Raw genomic sequence first — 19,864 nt, 5'->3', positions numbered from 1 at the left:
GGGGAATGGGGAGAATATGTTGATTTGAAGGAAGCATGGAAACCAATCTTTCATTACATCATCTTTTATTAGAGCCTGCGAGTACAACTTTATCAGCGGTCTTGCTAATCCAATATGGCGGACACTCAAGGCTCTTCACAGGCTGGAAGAGGTCGTTTTCTTACTGGATCATGTCAGTGTTTTTAAGAGCGAATGAATGAGGTAGTTTAGTAACTTTTTGTTATTGTCCGTTTTAATACAGATAAGAAAGGAGAAATTCAGCCACAGAAGTCGTCAGGTACCACAGAAGGAAGAGAAGCTGTGAGTACTCGACTTGTGTTGACTTGTGTTGACTTGCCTCTTACGGAAAATATTCTTACGGAAAATATTCTTACGGAAAATATTCTTACGGAAAACACTTATTCGATATGCGTTAACGACTGTATACGACAATGAAGTTTTTCTTCTACCTGATTATTTTGTGAATTTCGTTTTCGACCTGTTTTGATCGTTACTCCCACTGAAGACAATCTCTTCTAATTTTGCACACATTTTAAAAAGAAGGCTGAAAATCTTTCCAAATAGATTAAATGAATGGTCACAATGGCGAAAACGTCCTTTGAAGTCCTCGTAACTTAGTGTTAGATATACCCTAGATCGTTATTTTTATCTTCACTTCTATTTTGAATTTGAACTTACAATGCTTGTTTTCCCGTTCCCCTTTTAGCTCCAAAGATATGATTCCTAATTTAAATTCCTTCCACCAGCTTTTTATTCCTTTCTACACTTTTTAAGTCGAGAGATTTTACTGTTCCACCAAGATGACACTCTCTAGCTGGTAAAGCTGCCTGAGGGCTATTCCACATGAGACATGAAAATTTGACAGATTTTCAAATTCAAAATATGAGAGCCAAACTTACTTTTAATGAAAGCTTATACATAGTTCTATAAGAATCCAAATCTAGATTGGCAGTAGTGGCCACGCCCAGGTTGTGTGATGCCATTGTTTTTTAGGGTTTTTATTAACCGAATAAGCCATTTTACATACCAATATCTAAATTGCTATATCTCAAAGAAATTGATTGCCATGAATCAGATTTTGAGATCTTAACTACCCACTAGGATGAGCCTTTCAATGCCAAAAGAAAAAAATTCTCAAACATTTAATGCCTCAGACGTACAAAGACATAAAAAGTGTTGCGGACGTGACCTTCAGGGTATGATTCAGAGCAACATTTATTTAATTTCTATGTAGGTTCTCAAATGTTTCAGGTCTTATTTATGCTGCTCTTATTGTTAAGTATTATGATAATTTTGACACCCCAGCTTGCTCAAATTTGTCAACTATTTAAGAGATATCGGGTTGCGGATGTGACCGTTGCAGACATGACACATTTGTAAAAACCCAGAAAACCTCACAAAATTTTCAAACATGAGAAGATATGTTGATATTTAATGACAGCAAATGATAATTATAGACATATTATGATATATGTAAGGCTATCACTTTTTTACAATTTTCCAAAAATATATAAATGCCCTTTGACATACAAAATTACCTAGATCATCAAAGTTTTTATATTTTATTTGTTATTTATTTCCCAATTTACTGGTAAAAGCAATAAAAACAGCATTTTTACTTCAGTAGCATTACTCTGAACGTTATTAGTGGTGAATGAAAAGCTCTTTCTTGAACATCCCCAAAATGTCACCTCCGCAACAAATTTTGGTCATGTCCACAACACAACATTTTTATTCTTTATATATATTATTTGTTATTTATTTCCCAATTTACAGATAAAAGCAATAAAAACAGCATTTTTACTTCAGTGGCATATTACTCTGAATGTTATTAGTGGTGAATGAAAAGCTCTTTCTTGAACATCCCCAACATGTCAGCTCCGCAACAAATTTTGGTCATGTCCACAACACAACATTTTTATTCTTTATATATATTATTTGTTATTTATTTCCCAATTTACAGATAAAAGTACTAAAAATAGCATTTTTACTTCAGTGGCATATTACTCTGAACGTTATTAGGGGTGAATGAAAAGCTCTTTTATGAACATCCCCAAAATGTCACGTCCACGACAAACTTTGGTCACGTCCGCAACACAACATTTTTGTTAATAAATCCATGGTAACAAGTAATTTCTATAATATCTTTTCAGATTTATGAAGTACAATTACTATTGCATTTAGTTAGTATATGCAGTTTTTTTTAAAAGGTTTTCAATTCACAGGAAATTTGAAGTAACCAAAAGCAATTCAAATCAATGGTTGTTTTAGGAGTCACATCCACAACACACTTTGAAAAATTATTTTCTCTGGATCTCTAAGAGATAGTCAAAATGTTTTCTGGCAAAATAAAAGGTACTTCAGGGGTAATTTTATGACATGACTCATTTCAATTCAAATAGTGTGGATCTGACTTTAGGAGACATTTAATACCCAAATTTTGCCTCTAAATGTCACGTCCGCAACGTGGAATTGACCCTGAATTCTCATAATCTTTTGCTAAATAGTGTTTTGATATTAAATAACTATGAATACATGAAAGTCATAAATGTGAAATGTGGGTCAAGCAATTAATTTAAAAATGCGCTGAACACTACTTGAGCAATAGTGAAAATAAAGCCGTTATAATGACCAGCACTGTTGAGTTCATGGGATCAAATCCTGTACAGACCTGGAATTTTATTCAGGCCTTATTTTCACAACTGCAACAGGTACTATTCATTACTGCGAAGATTGCTTTGATGTTTATTCAGTGTTTTGATATTGTAAGGAGAATTAAAATGTTCAATGTTACTTGCTTCTAGGAGTGTAAGATTTGTGTTTCTCTTTATTATATGGCTGTGTCTCACAAGGACTGGGAACTACTGAATTCACGAATTTGATTGGCTGAAATCAATATTGAAAGTGGTCTAGATTTTCCCATGTAGACCGGCATCTAGACTGATCTGGAAAAAAAGCTACAAAGAATATGTTCCGTTGCTTTCTAGACACGGCCATATGATAAACATCTTGTTCACCGAGCTAGGTTGGTCTGTATGGGAGAATCTTGACCTCAGTCGCTGGTACAGACCTCACTGCGTTTGGTCTGTAGTGGCTACCTCGGTTAAGATTCTCCCATACAGACCTCCCGCTCCGTTAATAAGAACTAAGTATTTACTGTTCTCTTCAGGGTCCCGATAGTGGGCAATTAAAAAGTCAGCCACAGGGAAAGGGGAGCAAACAACAAAAAAGTGGTAAGAAACAACAAAAACAACCAAAACAAAAGCAGCAGCAACAACAACAACAGCAGCCTCAACAACAACAAAAACCAGGGGCACAGCCCAGTGCAGGGAAGGTTGATAAACAAGTATCTGGCAAGGATGAGAAGCCAGCCACTCCAGGAGGCGAGGCAAGTGAACAGCCACAGAAGACCAAAGCTGAATTAAAAGCTGAGAGGAGAGCTGTTCAGGTGTGTGTATTTTTTTTTTTTAATGTTTTTGATCTTTGTGCTTTTTTTGTTTTGTGTAGGGGCGTTTGCGCAAGTAGTACCTGACCCTAATATCTATCAATTATTTACCAAAATTAAAAATTATTTTATTTATTTTAATTTATTTAGCTGCCCTAGCTTTTTAATCTTCTTATAGTTACTAAAGGCAGCCTTTACTCTCTATACATATTGACTATAATTGCTCTTATTTGAATTGCTAGTTATAGTTGGTTACAAGTGAAGTTGTTGCAACAACAAATTAAGTTTTTGTTGCCCTTGGGATACTGCCAGGTTGTTACATTATCATCAAATGATTAATTTATTTATCACTTTTTGTTAACAACAAGAGAAATCACACTCTTTCAAGGACTCCTGAATTTTGTCTGAAGTGTGGGAGAGCCCTGTATTCAAAATGCAGATGGTGCTATCCACTGAATAAACTATCCAGCAGATAAGGGTTTACAGAATGTACTGCTCTATCCACTGGATAGAATTTATCTAGTAGAGCGCATCATCCAGGATTCATACAACTGGGCACACCATGTTAAGGGAAATGTGCTTTTGAAACCTTATGGGTGCTGTCTTTTAATTTACACAGGAAGCACAACGAGCAGCAAAGGCTCAAAAACAAGCAGAAGCTGGAATAAAACACAAGACTAGCACTGATGGTACTGTTGAAGTCACGGATCATTTTGTCACATGTACCTTCTTTCCTCCTTTTGTTTCCTCATCCTGTCTATCTTATTTTTTTTTGATTGAGAGATATCTAACCTCAAACAACAACAACAACCTTTATTTATTCTAATTTCTAATGATCATTTGGGTGAGTGTAGTCCTGAGAAGGACTGTTGTCGACGGTGGTGACTGATGTTTCGACAACTGTGCGGAAGTCATCATCAGAGTCCCTTGACTCTGATGATGACTTCTGCACAGGTTGTCGAAAGGTCAGTCACCACCATCGACAACATTCCTTCTCGGGACCACACTCACCCAGACAATCACACAACGCTTTCACATGTTATCCCCGGGTTCAAACCATTTACTACAGATATCTAACTAATTTTGTGTAGTAGATTTTATTCTATTACATAAAATAAATGACATTGAAATCACGAACCAAATTCCCTGAACTAACGTCATGAGAATTGTAGGATAGAAGAAGATCTTCAGAGTGAATGGATTGAAGCTGTTAAGACCTCAGCACTGCAGATTATTATTTGAGATAGGATCGTTGTTAGACCAGCAATGATTCTTCAGAGAGAAACCTGTGGTCACTCCGTTTTGTTTCAACAATTTCTACTTGTTTCTTTACTTGTTAATCTGTAGAAACTCTCCCTTTTATATGACTAGGTACTAATCGGGTGAAAGTGGCGCATGATCTTCAAGCTGATGATGAGAAGGTTCAAAAGAAAGTGGCCAAGAAATTGGCGAGACAGCAGGTCAGAGAAGGGATGATGTTATTTTATGCACACTGCTTAACCTATTGAAAAATTTCACTTTCATTTCTGCTCTAGTTTGTGATGTAACTCTAGTATGTATTTTCATATGCTATTTATTTTTGTTTGAATGTCAGGTTCCCCAGCGTACAACACCTCAGAAGAAAGTTGGTTTATTTTCCCATCTGCATCAATATGAAAAGGACTTGTCTTTGACACAAGAAATAAGGTACATGATTTGTGTGAAAGGAAGGCTTACTACATATTAGAAACAGCAGTCGTGGATACCTGCCAGGGGCCCACTCTGTCAGAGTTTACCAAGTTTACATTATCAGTCTATGAAACAAGGAGTATTTCTACAAACCATTACTTCCTGTGGATGGATGCCTGCCCCTAGCAGGTTTACCCTTTGGGTTTTTTTCCTGGCTCCCCTCTTCCCCTCCCCTTCCCCCCTCCCCCTTTCCCCCTTTCCCTTCCACCCTCCTTCCTCCTTCTCCCCTCTCCCCTCCCCCGACCAGTTGTTGTTTATACTCTTGGAGGGAGATGGGCATGGTTAGAAGAGTGTTTGCCTGTGAATAGAGGACAGTTACTAAGTATAGTATACCTAGACTAGCACTTGAGGCTAAAACCTTTCCATCTTGAAACCTGTGTGCAAACTGTTGGCCACTGACTACAGTGTGTGCTATTCAGAACACCATTTATTGCAGAAGTCGTGGTAATCTTTATCTTACCACTGTCAAGTTCAGTCAGGTTTGAGACACAACTAACTTCTGCTTTTTTTTATATTTTCATTTTACGTGTAAAGTTTTGGTGGCTCAGGGAGCACCCCTATCCACCCAGCTGTAATTAAACTTGGTGTGCAGTATGCCAAAGGAATAATATGTGGATCAAATGCAAGATGTGTGGCTTTACTTCTGGCTCTCAAAAAGGTACAATGAAGACACAAACTGTTTTACTTACATGACTAAGGCGTGCTCTGCAATGTCTCGCGTATGTATGTACATGATTGTTATATTGTAAAATCTTTTTTTATCTCCTGACAGTATCTGTAAGATGAGCAGTTGTTCCAGAAAAAATCAGATCGTTAATAAATTCTTGTCATTTTATTTTTAACAGTTAATTGCTGACTACATCACTCCCCCTCAAAAAGAGCTCTGTAGGGACCTGGATGCAAAAATTAAACCAAATATAAGGTAATTATTTTCACTTCTTTGATCATCCAACCTATTCTAAACCAGGAAAACAAAATTGTTACAGAAGATTATGGCTTATACATCATGCAGTATTTTTGAATAATCAGCCATCTTCTTTATATTTTATGTTTACTTTTATATGGACTGCGTTCTAGTGACAGAATACTGCTATCTTACCTGAATTTTAAAACTTTAAAAACCCTAGGCAACTGTGCTTTCGTTGTTTCGGCGCTGTTACTCTGGAATGATTTACCTTCGGAAATTAGAATGGCTAAATATGTCGACACTTTTAAAATCTCTTAAAGATGCATTTTTTTAGTAAGGCTTTTTATTCTTAGTTAGCTTAGCTTTTAATATTTTATACTACACATGATGTAACTGGCATCTATTACAAAGCATTGTTGTAATGATGTAATTAGTATTTATTTCATGCTTGTTGTAATGATGTAATCAGTATTTATTCCATACATTGTTATAATGTGCAGTCGATCATCTCGTCATGGAAACGGCGCAATATAAATCCACAATTTATTTTTATTGTTATTATTATTATGTTTCCTTTCAGTTTCTTGACACAGTGCCGACCTCTGTCAGTCAGCATGGGCAACGCTATCAAATATCTGAAGCTACAGATCACTCACACTCCACCAGACATGGCAGAAGATCAGGTAAAATTGTATGTTTTATGGCTTTGCCCTGAGGGGACTTTGGCTGCGTGCAATATAAAACTCTTAACACTTTGCCATTCATCCAAGTTGTCATACACTAGGTACTTGCTGTGTGATGCTGTCAATCCAGAGTTAATAGAAACTCACCACATGCCAAGATATTTGCATGCATTCAGCATGTGATAAACTCATTTGAGATTATTGTGTCTCATTCAAAACCATCCTTTTTTTTTCTTTTTTTGTGTTAAGCTTTGTTTTTGTTTTTTATTTTGGTATAGGCAAAGAAGAATCTTATTGAGAGTATTGATAAATTTATTCAAGAAAGGATTGTTTTAGCTGGTGTAGCCATCTCTGAGTCATATGCAAGAACCAAGATCAATGACGGTGATGTGATACTCACATATGCCTGGTATGGTAGAAGTTTCCTTTAGCTGACCTGAGTAACCAAGCTATTTTTGAGATATTTGGTTTGATCTGTCAATTTTTTATCTACTCGAAAGGGCTGTAAGCGTTTTTCACTCCAGAATCATTGTTAGAGTGTTTACACTCCCAGATCATAGTAAGGTATGTGTACCCCCTAGTCTGCAGAACAGGCAGATTAGCGGGGCCAAAGTGTTGCCTCGCGCTTGGCTCCTCCGTTCGAATGAAAAACGTAAGAAAATTGCACCTGCTCTGTAGGTTATGCGCTAGCAGAATAACAGACAAAATAATTTCTCCTCGCTGTCTCAGCCAGACTTTCGTACTTATAACTTAACTTAGATAATCTGGTGCTATATATATTGAACCATATCCCCTAGTTGATATGATTTTGTATTGAATATTGACACCTGTCTGTTTGACCGTCATGATGTTCTGACACTATACAGTTTCCCAAGCAAAGATAACGAGGACATCTTTCTCAAGAATTGTCTTTTCATTTACTTTTCAGTTCCTCGTTGGTGTTAAAGATTTTAAAGGATGCACATGGTGCTGGAAAAAAATTCCGAGTGGTGGTTGTTGATTCGAGACCAAAATTTGAAGGTGAAGTTTCCTCATAGCAGTGGTTTGATGTTGTTTTATTGTGGTATCATCTCTAAAGGATTTCAATGAAACAAAAAGAGTTTCTCTTGAACTTTCTATTTTATTTTTCATAGTCCTACCTTGAAGCCTCTCGTTTGTACAGTGTGGGATTAACTAGAGACACTGGAGAAAAGTCGTCGTAGCACAGACGAGAATTGGGACAACAAACTCGCTAACGTATTCAAAATAAACATTTGCATGTAACACTTAAACACGAAGGCGCGCTATCTAAGGAAGTCTTCCCTGGGAAGACCTAGGCTCATTTTTCACTCACCGTTGACATGTGCGGGTCAAATTTAAATGCTGGTAGACGAACAAAAGAAGCTAAAGAGATATCTATCGCTTACTTCCACCAGCATGGTGGCGTGAGGTAACGTCCGAACCACCTACTTCGATCTCAAATTTACCGCCACAAATAAAGACAGTCTCAATTGGAGAAAGGAAATACAAATCTAAAAAAATTGTTGTATTGTGATGAAGACATAAAAAAATTTTGAGGAATGCGCCCGCTGTTCACTGCTTTGGAGTAGCTGTAGCTCAAGCTGACGTGACTCTAAGAGTTCTACATCACACGACGGTTGATTGACAAATGGTCCAGTGGGACCTAAGGCTCCTTTTGTAGCGCGCCTTCGTGTTTAAACGTGACGATAAGCCCGAGAATCGGACCCAGGTCACTGCGGGGGCAGACGAGCGCTTACCACTGCGTTATCTCTGCTTGCACATTGTTCATTTTAGTCTCAACACTTTTTCACCGTGTTACTTATTTCTCTCTTGTTAGGACGAGAATGTCTAAGGAGGTTGGTGAAAGAAGGAATCAGATGCTCATACGTGTTGATCAGTGCTATATCCTACGTTATCAAAGAGGTTAGTATTTTTCTTTTTTTGAAGTGGTGTAACTATCCTTATGTTGATCAATGCTTTATTGAACAGTACGTTATCAAAGGGGTTCGAATTTTTTCTGTTTTTTTTTTTTGTATTTTCATGCATAAGAACAGTACTCTAGATGACTTGAACTTCGTGCATACTCTTAGAATTAACAATTTCTAAAGCGGTTTCTGATGAAATATCGTGACAAATGATGAGAAAACTTTACGTCAGTGGTCTAAATATAGCTTAGATTCGTCTTAGCACCCCATTATGATATTCTTTCTCGCTTTCTTTGTTTCATTGTGCTTAATTTGTGAAGGTGTCAAAAGTATTTCTTGGTGCCCATGCCCTACTCGCCAACGGCTACGTCAAGTCGCGTGTTGGGTCTTCCATGGTGGCGATGATGGCCCAGGCCTCTAACGTCCCTGTGCTGGTTTGCTGCGAGACGTACAAATTCTGTGATAAAGTTCAAACAGATTCCTTTGTATCCAACGAGCTTAGTAAGTAAATGAAAGATTCTCAGAATCATTTTCTTCAATTCTTAGACCTCACGTCTTGCTTTAGCCCTCAACCCTTAAGAGTGGCTTGGATCGAATGTCTCCTCACCATCCAGCACTGAGTCAAACTGTAAGGCCACCAGAACGAAGGAGATGGGGTTCGTACGGGTTCTGGAAAACCTGGGAAGTCCTAAGTCTTAACCTCCCGGTTAGCTCAATTGGTTAGAGCGCCGGATTGTTGTGCGGGAGGTCGAGGGTTCGAGTCCCGGCCGGACTAATACTCATGGTCTTAAAATAACTGAGGAGAATTTACTACCTTTCTATAATATCAAGAAATGGATAGATATTCTAATCTTCTCGGATAAGGACGAATAAACCGTAGGCCCTGTCTCCTGCAGGGTTAGGGTTAGGAGACGTTAATTTCCCACGCACGAGATTACTGTGTGGCGGATGTCCTCCCCTGGGGTGGAATGGGCGGGAAGGTGAGATCGTTACATGGACTGAAGCGGCTGCCAGAGGCGCCTGATAATGCTGACGTCCGATCTCAACCTTATCATTGTAATTAGACACATTTGCTGTCTAGAGTGCTTAAGACTCTCTTTCTTTCTTTCTATTTTGACATTTTCCAGGACTGAAAAGTCCTGGAAAAAAACTTCAGGGTCTGGATAGTCCTGGAAATTTGCTTAAATCAAGCAATAGTTTTTAGAATTTACGTTATAAGAAATGTGTAAAGACTGCAAGGAGGAGAACTGAGTTTGAAATCTTGGGAATGAAAGGAATGAAGGTCAAATTTGGAGCCGCGGGAAAATCAATCTGAGCCCGGAAAAGTCCTGCAAAAGTCCTTGAAATTTGATTCTGAAAGAGGGTACGAACCTTGAGGAGATAATCGTTAGCTTAAGACGCTCCTGATTGTAAAGCAAATTCTCCCAGTGATCACCATAAGAAAGGTTCTGAGAACAGTATTAAGAATATGCATTTTGAGGTTAGGTTGTCGAGGGTTAAAGTAACCGAGGCGAAACAATTCACCTGTAAGTGAAAGCGGTGAAATCGCGCAAGAATTCGGAAAGGAAAGTATCTACTGTATTCACTATCAGCGCGTAGTAATACATGAAAGAGCCGGACAGCTGACGTTTCTCTCATCTTGCGAACACTAGCCGAGCTTCTAGTATTTTTTGTCAATTTCAAGTGACATTATCCGGGCTAATAATGACTTCTATTTCAGGTGACCCGGATGATTTAGTCCCTTTAGACAGAGAAAGCCCGGATGTACTATCTGATTGGCGAGATGTCAACTCCCTTCACCTTTTAAACTTAGTCTACGACGTCACTCCACCTCACTTTGTTTCCATGGTGATCACTGAAGTAGGAATGATTCCTTGCACGTCTGTGCCAGTCGTTCTTAGAGTCCAGAATCCAGAGCAATAGTAGGACACTTTGTGTTATTTAAATGAGGAAAATTACATACTTGAATTCGAGCGCGAGAGTTGTCGAGGACTCGGGTTTTCTCGGGAAAGTTACCAACTAATGGAACACAGCTAGAGGGTTATGCTGTCTTATGATTGGTTGACTGTACTCGGGAATCTTCGGCTCTACTTCGGAGACTCAAGTCTGTGGTACATATTGTCAGCATCAACTGTTCTTTTGAACGTAAGCATGGTAAAATCTAATAGGATTAGACCCTTACCATGCTAGACTAGACGAATATTGGATCCCGTAATTAACCATAAAAAAAATCAAAAGCACAAGTCAGGACTGTTTAGATTTAATCCCTTCAAGATACAAAAATTCTGGCATCTGTCGATTTAAATGTGCATGGAAAATACTTGCAGCCCGAACAAATATACAAGCAAATAAACAGCAGTACTCTATTTCTTTTTTAATCAGTTCAGTCCAGTTCACGGTGTGAGCTTGGGCTTACTGTGCGCTGACATCAAGAATGAGGACAATTACGTTCGACCCAACAGGTACTGAAACTGTATCGCAGGCAGTTTTTCTGTGCGCAAAAAAGGTTTGAGCGGTGAAGCCGCAAAAGCAAGAAGTGACGGAAGCCGCAGGAGGCTTGCGACGCTCCGGTGCCTGTTTGCGCAAGAGCTCGATGGTTGAGAAATGAATGTCAAAATACAACAAATCTGTCCTCCATTCGTTCAATGATCCTTTCCAGCATCCCACAATAAATTTTAGGCTCCAGCAGATCACACAGCTCTTGATAGTCTTTTTTCAACTCCGTCAAGCTGAATTTACGCGCTTCCCAAAGACAGTTCGAGATTAAATTTTCCATGTGGTACTCTTGTGCGAGAATCAACAGAGCTAAAACTTGTTCCTTCTTGAAAGCGGATTGCTCCAGTAAAAAGTCGCTGAAAATAGCCTTTAGGCTCAAAGTTCCTGCGAAAATGTCACTAGATGTGGCCACTAGAAAATCCTCGCACTTTTCAAGAAGAAATCCTATTTGGTATTCATCGGCGAGTTTTAAAAGATAAGAACAGTTTTGGCTCGTTATCGAGCGCTCCGCGAGCGAATACACCATCAATAACAAATCGTGAAACTCGGTCATTTTCTTTGCAGGCATAATTATCTGTTCTTTGTCCTTTTCTGAGAAATTCGATGTGAACATTTTCTCGAAGACTGGAGAACCCTGTGACAAAACCCATCGATGGACATGAAGCTGTTCTCCTTCTACAACGAATGCCAGATCGCTTGATGCCCATGGCTTCGAAAAATCTTCTGCCCTGAAAACGTTTTCTTTTTTCATCTTGTCACGGGTTAAATTCAACCATCGTACCAAACGATTTGTTTCTACATCTACTTCTTCGTCTTCTTCTCGGAACATGACTTCGAAACAAGCGTACGCTTGGTTTTTTTCTATGTTTTTCCGTGGGATGCCCTGGGCATACGATGATAAAAATCCGGTTGGGTTTGTTTTTCATTGTAAGGACGAATTGCAAAGCTAGCCAATAGGACTGCGTAAAATCTTTATCGATTTTTTTTCTGTTGGTAAGCTGACCAATTGGATCGTATTGGATTGGATTGTACAAAATGTTTATCGATTTTTGATAGTTTTGCCTCATTGTAGGACGTTCCAAGGACGTTCCAAGGACGTTCCAAGGACGTTCCAAGGACGTTCCAAGGACGTTCCAAGAACGTTCCAAAACGTTCCTCGCTTCACAGTCAGGATCCTTTCCTCGTGGTCTTTGACCAATAGGATTGTAGAAAATGTTTATCGTTTTTTGATCAATTTGCCTCATTGAAGGACGTTCCAAGGACGTTCCAAGAACGTTCCAAAACGTTCCTCGCTTCGCAGTCAGGATCTTTTCCTCGTGGTCTTTGACCAATAGGATTGTACAAAATGTTTATCGATTTTTGATCGATTTGCCTCTTTGAAGGACGTTCCAAGGACGTTCCAAGAACGTTCCAAAACGTTCCGCGCCTCGCAGTCAGGATCTTTTCCTCGTGGTCTTTCACGGGTAAGTGTTTGTAAGTGCTTAAAACTTGCACTTATTAATTTTCACTCCTCACACCTTTCAAGTTCTTGTAAATCGGTCTAATGAAAGGTGTGCGCTATTTTTGTGAAGTTTTAGGTCGATGTTTGCGAGAATATTTGGGGCAATTATGCATCGTAGTCGAACGCAGTCAATCGACACAAGCGAGAAAATTACTTTCACCCATTAATGAGGTCTAGTTGCGAGAATATTCGTGGCAGTTATGCACCGTAGACGAACGGAGTCAACAACAACAACAACAACAACAAACCTTTATTTCATCTCGAATTTAAAATAGCAAAAAAATGCTAATATCTCCGAGAAAATACATAAATAAATAAAATGAAATAGTTATAGAGAATAAGATAAATACATAAAACACAATATATACAATTTGATAATTGATACAATAGGATAAACATTTACAACTATTTACAGAATGGACAGCAGTCAGTATCCAATTCGAAATTGCGAGTAGCCAATTTAAAAGCTGCAACTGTTGGCAGTGGCCTGGTCGTGTTGAAGAGGGAGTTCCATAGTTTGCTACCATAGTAAGATAAAGAGTACAGGCCATATGTAGTAGTATTGAGACAGCACAAGTGAGAAAATTACTTTCGGCCATTACTGAGCTCCATTTGGAGAATAAAAAGCCTTTTATTACGGGAATGTGTGAGCCTCTGATGAGAATAATTGAGCCCTTTCAAAAGGGAATTGATGAGCCTCATTTGAGGAAAAGTGAGCCTTTAATCTTTAATAAGTATACTCCTAAGACAGCAAAAAAAAAAAAAAAAAAAAAAAAAAGCTATACTAGCTTCTTCAGAGGATTATTAAGCCTCTCTTTGAGAGGATACCTGAAAGCCATTGTCTGATGATATGGATAAGCCCGTGTATGGCATGAATGAAGTCCTTCTTAGTTACATGAAAAGTAAAGCACAGCTTCATGAAATTATCACTGGAGCCACCATATTACAAGGGTTACCTGCACGTTATTCTACTACACCTGTTATTGACTGAGAGACTGTGAAAGCTGTGTCGAGTCAAAGTTTAGATGAAAGTAAGCCTGTTGTGATGTTAAAGTATGGTATATGTTCCTGTGATTCTAAGGATGTTAAGTTCAGTGAAAGTTCAAACCACATCCTCAGATGTAGGGTAAGAGAACTTAAATGATGGATAGTCAAACATGTGAAAAGTCACAGGGAACTGTCCAGAATACCTGTGAAGAGGCTAATTAAAAAAATGAGAAAAAGGCGAATTAGAAGAAAATATATGAAAAGTATTTTGAAATTAACTCCTGTTTCATCCGAAATGCATCATTTATTGAAGAATTATAGGTTATGGTATGTAAATTATGTACACAGAACAGATTGTTTTTTCACTAAATATTTTAAATTTCGATGCCAGTCTCTTTACAGCTGCAGTAATGTAGGCATTGATTTTCATCAGGATCAGTGTTGCATGTCAAAAGAAAAGCTTTTGATGTCTGGTGATGTGGAGTTAAACCCAGGTCCATTTACTTATAAGAAAACAAACAGTGTAGTAAGAGCTCCTACATTAAGCATTTTGGAGTTGAGGCTACATCAGTTTGGACTGAAACCCCTGGATGTTGGTGGTGATGGAGATTGCTTCTTTAGAGCAGTGTCACATCAGTTATATGGAAATCCAAACAGTCATGGCATTATTCGAGCTGCTGGGATACAATTCTTGACAGAAAACCTGGAAAGATTTATTGAAAGTAATTGTGAACGTTCATGGATACAATATTTAACCAGTACGTTGTGTCAGGGCCCTTCCAAGGGCTGATGGAATTATCATAAAAGCAGTAGCAGATGCATTTAATTTGAAATTTCACATTAATTGAATCACACCCAGATTTTGCTGAGATTACTTTAGTGGAAGGAGTGACTGCTCCCTCTCTTTCACACACACAGCTTCCTATTTTTATTGGGCACTTGGATGAATTTCATTATGTTTCAACAGAGCCTTTAATAGATTGCCAAATGATTTTCCAGCAACAAAATAAGCAAAGTATTTTAAAACCAGTGGAGAAAATACCCAGCTTCCTTAAAATTTCTTCTCAGGACTCCCACAAACCTGGTTCTTCACGTAATTGTCGAAAAAAATTTTATGAATATCTGCTTAACCCAACCAGGCAAATTCTCTTGTGCAGTGGACTCTTTTGGAACTTACATTTGCCATTTTTAAAGACTCTAAAACATGCATGTATCAACAGTAATGAGTTCTTTCAAATTGTTAGAAAAGCATGTCTCTACAGTTAGAAAATAGTGATGCACAAGCAGATACAACAGTGGTCTGAGAACCTGTTTGGGCTTATTTAAGACAATGTTATTACTCTTTTACCACATCATCTGATGATGCTGTATTTAGTGACATTTACATTGAATACAGTTGGTGTGATGACTTGACAGTTAAAGTCTCTTTTTCTTGTTCAACAGATAGAGCAATCAATTTGTTCATGTTGTAATAAAGCAATTTCCAACAACACAAGTTTGTTTACAATTTACATAACTTCTCCAGACTTGTCTCAAATCAAATTTGAAGATAGGGTTTCTGCAACTATATCAAGAAAAAGCAGTAGACTTAAATGTGATATTTGTCAAAAGGATTCTGGAGATATTTCAATGGTGCAACATTTTGTTATACTTCCAAAATTTTTATCTATAGAACTATGTGATATAATTGACCAAGTATTTTTTCCTTTAACGATGGATGTCTTAGGGCAAAATTATGTACTCAGGGGCATGGTTCGATGTTTAAATCACCTGATTTCACTGTGACTATAAAAGATGACTCTCTTTGGGTATATGACTTTGTGCAGTTCAGTCAGAAATTACACTTCATGCTACGATCTGTTACATAGCCACCCCAAAGGTTGATTTTTTGCAATATTTGAGAAGTCTTCAATAAGCATTAATAATGACATTGAAGCAACTTCCAGGACCAGTAATACTTCACAGCAGGATTCTGTTGGTGCTTTACTTAATATTTCTGATAATAATAAAATTTGTACTGCAGCAAAGAGCTCTGCTTTAGCATTGTATGCCATTTGTTTTTCAGTTCTAAAGCCTTGTAGTTATTGGAACTCTGACACATCAGATGCTATTGTTGAATATGGAAGCGCCTTCTTTTTCGATACTATTAAATCTCAGTGTTCTTCAGTACTACCAGAGAATATTAATATATATGGTGTCAATATTAATGTGAATTTTATTAGCAGTAGTAAAGGAACCCTTGTTTGTACTTCGTCTTCCAGTCAAGTAGGTCTTGAGAGGTTCATTCTGCAAACTCAAGTAAGAATACAGGTTTTTAGCTCTATTTTCCTGAGCTCTGTTATAGCTGTGTTTTTCACAAAACCAGCAGAAGCACAACATTTTTTTTAATCACTAGGGATGAAACTCAAGGGCTTGAGTTAGTTAGGGCAAGCAGTACACATCATTTAGTCCAAACAATCTGTGAAAGTGTAATGAATTGGCTTAATTCTAATAAGGCAGAGTATTTTGTTCAATCCCTATTTTGTACATGTCAATTAATTAAGCTGACAGACAAAAGATTCTGAATTATCACAAATCTTCCAAGCAGAAAATGAAAGTGGCAATATAAAGGTAAATGTCTTATGCTTAACTTGGACCTGCAAAGAAAAAAAATGCATGGACACATCTCATCAGTATTACAAGTATAAAAAGAAGAAAGTTCTGACTGGTTGTACGGAAAAGTACCTCTCTATGGATGCAAATGAAAGACAACATCTTTGAGCTAAAACAAGACAAGCTTATTAAAACATGGGTAGCTTGGAAAAAGAGAAATTCCTTGTAAAACAAAGGAATTTAACAAGTATGGCTAAGCGGACAAAAGCTACTAAATGCAATGGCTTGAATTGTTGTATCACTTCCTTTAAAAAAAAAAATCGTAGAAGGCCCTTATTACATATGTTCTGTCTGTAATAGAATCCTCTATAGAAAAACAGTGACAATTAAAGAAGGATAAATACAGCATTCAGCATCTTTTTACTGAGAAAAGGTCATTTGATAATCAAGAATACATTTGTAAAACATGTAACCATAAGATGTCAAAAGGACAAACTCCATGCCAAGCTGTTTGTAACAAATTAATGCTCGATGAAGTCCCTTCAGAACTGGGATGTCTGGAAAAACTAGAGCAGATTCATATAGCCCGGTGCATTGTCTTTCAAAAAAAGTTATGCCAGAAGGTCAACAACGAATAATTAAAGGGGCTGCATGTAATTTCCCTATAGGTTGGGATAAAAGTTGTATTGTTTTGACCTCCTGAAAGGTCTGGAATAATTATGCTAAATCTGAAAAGAAAAAGATCATGTTTATTTTCAAGCTGTTTGACCTGATGTTGTAGTTAATGCTTTAACTTGGCTTAGGGTTAATAATCCTTTCTATAGTGACATAACAGTAAATACTGAGAACATTAACAGAAATCTTACTCAACTAGAGCTGCAAACTATTTCACAAAAAGACAGTGAAGTTTCTCCAAGAAGTAACATCTGTTTTGAACAGAAAGCAACAGAAGAAAAAAATGGCAAAGAGACAGAGGATCCTTTGGATGAATTTAGGGCACAAACTACAAAAACATGTTTGCAATCAATTTTGCCTAATTATCCTCCCTATCTGCAGCACAGGGGTACTATAAAGTCAGCTGGAAATGACATTTTTAATACTGCACCAGGTGAAAATAAACATCCACCCTCATTCATCACTGACAAACATTGTGAAGAACTAGCATATGCATTTCCAGTATTATTCCCTAAGGGCAGATTTGGCTATGCTATAGAAAGAGCAGTTATCACCGACAAAATACTTCAATACCCGCCTTTTACACTGTAGTGGCAGGTTTGCAATGAATCCTGAATATTTGTTCTTTGCACAATTCAAAATAGAACAGAAAAAAGTATCAGACAGCATTAACATAGCTCTCTCAAAAGTTCATGAACAGTATCTCACTGCATCACATTTAAGATCCAATGCACAAACTTTACAAGCCCCTTGACTATTTGTAATATATTTCAGAAACACAATGCTTCCTATAATTTAAGACAGGCCGACTTTTCTATTCCTAGATACAACACGATAACTTACGGCAAACATTCACTATGCTATTTAGGACCTAAATTATGGAGTAAACTGACAAATTATGACAGATCAGCCACAACATTAGCTAGTTTCAAACACCGCATACGTAAGCGTGACCTCAGCTCCTTATTAGATGATGGCTGCAGGGACTGTGCCCTATGTACTTCTTAATTCATTTCATATTTTTTCATACATGATATGACTTAATTTTATTCTTAAGTAGGTAATATTCTTTGTAAATAATTTTTATCCATTTTATTTGTGTCCCCACATTAGTATGGGATATCTCCCAAACTAGAAGGTTCTTTGACACGTTAATAAAGTTTCTAGCTATCTAAAGTATCTGGTATTTCAAGACCAGGCCTATTTATTCCTAAGATAAATCCCAGGGACACCACCCTACTGGCAAAAGTTTATGTATGAAGTTGTTGCTATGGTAAAACAGCTTGGCATTCCAACCCGGTTTATGACATTGTCTTGCACTGACCTGAGAAAGCCTAATTGTTTCAGATTATTGGTAGAACACAAGGCCTCAATTTAACTGATGAACAAATTGAAACACTGTCTTACAATGAAAGATGCTCAATGCTTAACTTAAACCCTGTTATTGTTGCTAAGCATTTTCAGTCTAGGGTTGAAACATTTTTTACTGAAGTACTGCTCACCAAAGCAAATCCTATTGGTAAAATATATGGTTCATTATGCTCTACGTGTTGAATTTCAAATGAGAGGACCACCTCATCTTCATGCATTGGTATGGACCAGGGATTTTCCAAAGCTAACACACGAGACAAAGCAAAACTACATTTTTAATTTGGAATTCATAGATACTCATGTTCAGGCGTACCTGCTAGATATCAAAACTGACCCAGAATTTTATGTCTTGAATTAGTTGCAACTTATGAAAAGCACAGTCACTCTAAGACTTGTAGGAAGTACAGAAATATCCCTTGCAGGTTCAATTTTGGCCTCTTTTTCACAAACAGAACAGTTGTAGCACAACTACTCTCCGAGGAATTAGATGAAGAGGTCAAAACAAGCATGTTGACCAGAAGAAATGAAATCCTTAGCTTAGTCAAAGAGGAAGTAGATAAAGTATTAAATCCAAACGCCACGATATAATCCAACAAAATCAGAAAAAGAGATACTGAGTCCATCAGGTATCACAGAAGAACAATATTGCTGGGCTCTTTCTGTATCTCGTGATTCTGACTTTGATCTGCACCGTAAAAGACCACTTGATAGCTGTTTTATCAACAATTATTTTGTAGCTGGAGTAAAAAGTTTTAGAGCCAGCGTTGACTTGCAGCCTATTTTCAATCATTATAAATGTGTAACGTATGTTTGCTCATACTTTACAAAGGGTGAACCGAGTGTTCACAGGCTATTCTTAATGCAGCAAAAGAAGCTAAAGTTTCAAATATGAATATAAGAGAGAGCTTGAGAAAAATAGGAGCAGCTTTTCTTTTTACTAGAGAAGTCAGTTCACAGGAAGTTCACAGGAATGTGTATACAGATGTATGCCTGAACTTTGGTTAAGAAAGGTATTTCCTAAAACAGTTTTTGGCAGCACGCAATGGCCAGAGAAAAGAATTCGAGTTGCCAAATGAAGCCAGCCAGAACTTGATGCATTAGATGATGATAGCACAGATATTTACAAATCACATATCATAGAATGCTACAGCATGAGACCACATAAATCCCTTTTGTGGAAGGCTTATGTTTAGCTGAATTTGCTGCATACTATTTCAAAGAGCACAAAACTAATTGTACAACAAATGATGCACAGCCAGAAATACTTGCACATTATGCAACTGAATTACATGTTCCCTTAAGCACAAATACTGATCTCACAAGTCAGTTACCTCCAAGAATAAAATTAGTCAACTCTAATGAAGTAATGAAGCGCAGGAAAATTAAGGCTGTAGTACGTTATCTGACGCCAAACAAAATAAAAGAGCATGAAAATTACTTTCACCACGTGCTTATGCTTATTATCCATGGCGGAATGAAGATTCTCTGGTTGGCAGTGAACAAACATGCATCAAAATTCTATGAACCTGAAGTACATATATCTTTTTAACCAAG

At 37.5% G+C, this 19,864-nt stretch overlaps 3 protein-coding genes and 2 pseudogenes across 5 annotated transcripts in view; 3 read left to right on the top strand and 2 right to left on the bottom strand.

The window, feature by feature from the left end:
* Positions 1-57: 57 nt before the first annotated feature.
* On the top strand, positions 58-11,054 carry LOC111328614 (translation initiation factor eIF2B subunit delta). 2 transcript variants are annotated; one of them, XM_022933086.2, is made up of 14 exons: positions 58-151; positions 242-300; positions 3,170-3,448; positions 4,065-4,134; positions 4,817-4,905; positions 5,040-5,131; positions 5,708-5,831; positions 6,019-6,095; positions 6,661-6,763; positions 7,042-7,172; positions 7,692-7,783; positions 8,601-8,686; positions 9,009-9,189; positions 10,409-11,054. In XM_022933086.2, the coding sequence occupies exons 1-14, from the start codon at positions 115-117 to the stop codon at positions 10,609-10,611; spliced, it is 1,623 nt and encodes a 540-aa protein (XP_022788821.2). In that variant the 5' UTR covers positions 58-114; the 3' UTR covers positions 10,612-11,054. The 2 variants fall into 2 exon arrangements, with proteins under 2 accessions (XP_022788821.2, XP_088604462.1); XM_088748336.1 differs by lacking the exons at positions 58-151; positions 242-300 and adding an exon at positions 178-201.
* LOC111328616 (BTB and MATH domain-containing protein 36-like) lies at positions 10,883-12,013 on the bottom strand. Its single transcript, XM_022933087.2, has one exon. It carries the CDS (start codon positions 12,011-12,013, stop codon positions 11,300-11,302), a length of 714 nt encoding a protein of 237 aa, XP_022788822.1. The 3' UTR covers positions 10,883-11,299.
* Positions 12,014-12,920: 907 nt separating this feature from the next.
* LOC111328613 (uncharacterized) overlaps positions 12,921-19,864 on the bottom strand; it is an 18,417-nt gene continuing 11,473 nt past the window's right edge. For both annotated transcript variants that reach the window (XM_088748339.1, XM_022933085.2), the window contains one exon: positions 12,921-19,864. This exon is cut by the window's right edge and continues 1,959 nt beyond it. The gene's annotated coding sequence lies outside the window, so the exon portion shown is untranslated.
* LOC148740161 (uncharacterized) overlaps positions 13,741-19,864 on the top strand; it is a 7,707-nt pseudogene continuing 1,583 nt past the window's right edge.
* LOC148740159 (uncharacterized) overlaps positions 19,297-19,864 on the top strand; it is a 2,151-nt pseudogene continuing 1,583 nt past the window's right edge.

The sequence above is a fragment of the Stylophora pistillata genome, chromosome 2, assembly GCF_964205215.1.
Source record: "Stylophora pistillata chromosome 2, jaStyPist1.2, whole genome shotgun sequence".
Taxonomy (NCBI): Eukaryota; Metazoa; Cnidaria; class Anthozoa; order Scleractinia; family Pocilloporidae; genus Stylophora; species Stylophora pistillata.
This window is presented reverse-complemented; position numbering and strand designations above follow the sequence as displayed.

What these genes read in the sequence shown, in the direction of transcription:
- LOC111328614 (XM_022933086.2), top strand. Translation starts at nt 115, where the DNA reads ATGGCGGACACTCAAGGCTCTTCACAGGCTGGAAGAG. An exon ending in CTGAGAGGAGAGCTGTTCAG is followed by an intron (nt 3,449 to 4,064) that starts GTGTGTGTATTT and finishes TAATTTACACAG; the next exon opens with GAAGCACAACGAGCAGCAAA. An exon ending in ACACAAGACTAGCACTGATG is followed by an intron (nt 4,135 to 4,816) that starts GTACTGTTGAAG and finishes TTATATGACTAG; the next exon opens with GTACTAATCGGGTGAAAGTG.
- LOC111328616 (XM_022933087.2), bottom strand. Translation starts at nt 12,013, where the DNA reads ATGTTCCGAGAAGAAGACGAAGAAGTAGATGTAGAAACAAATCGTTTG.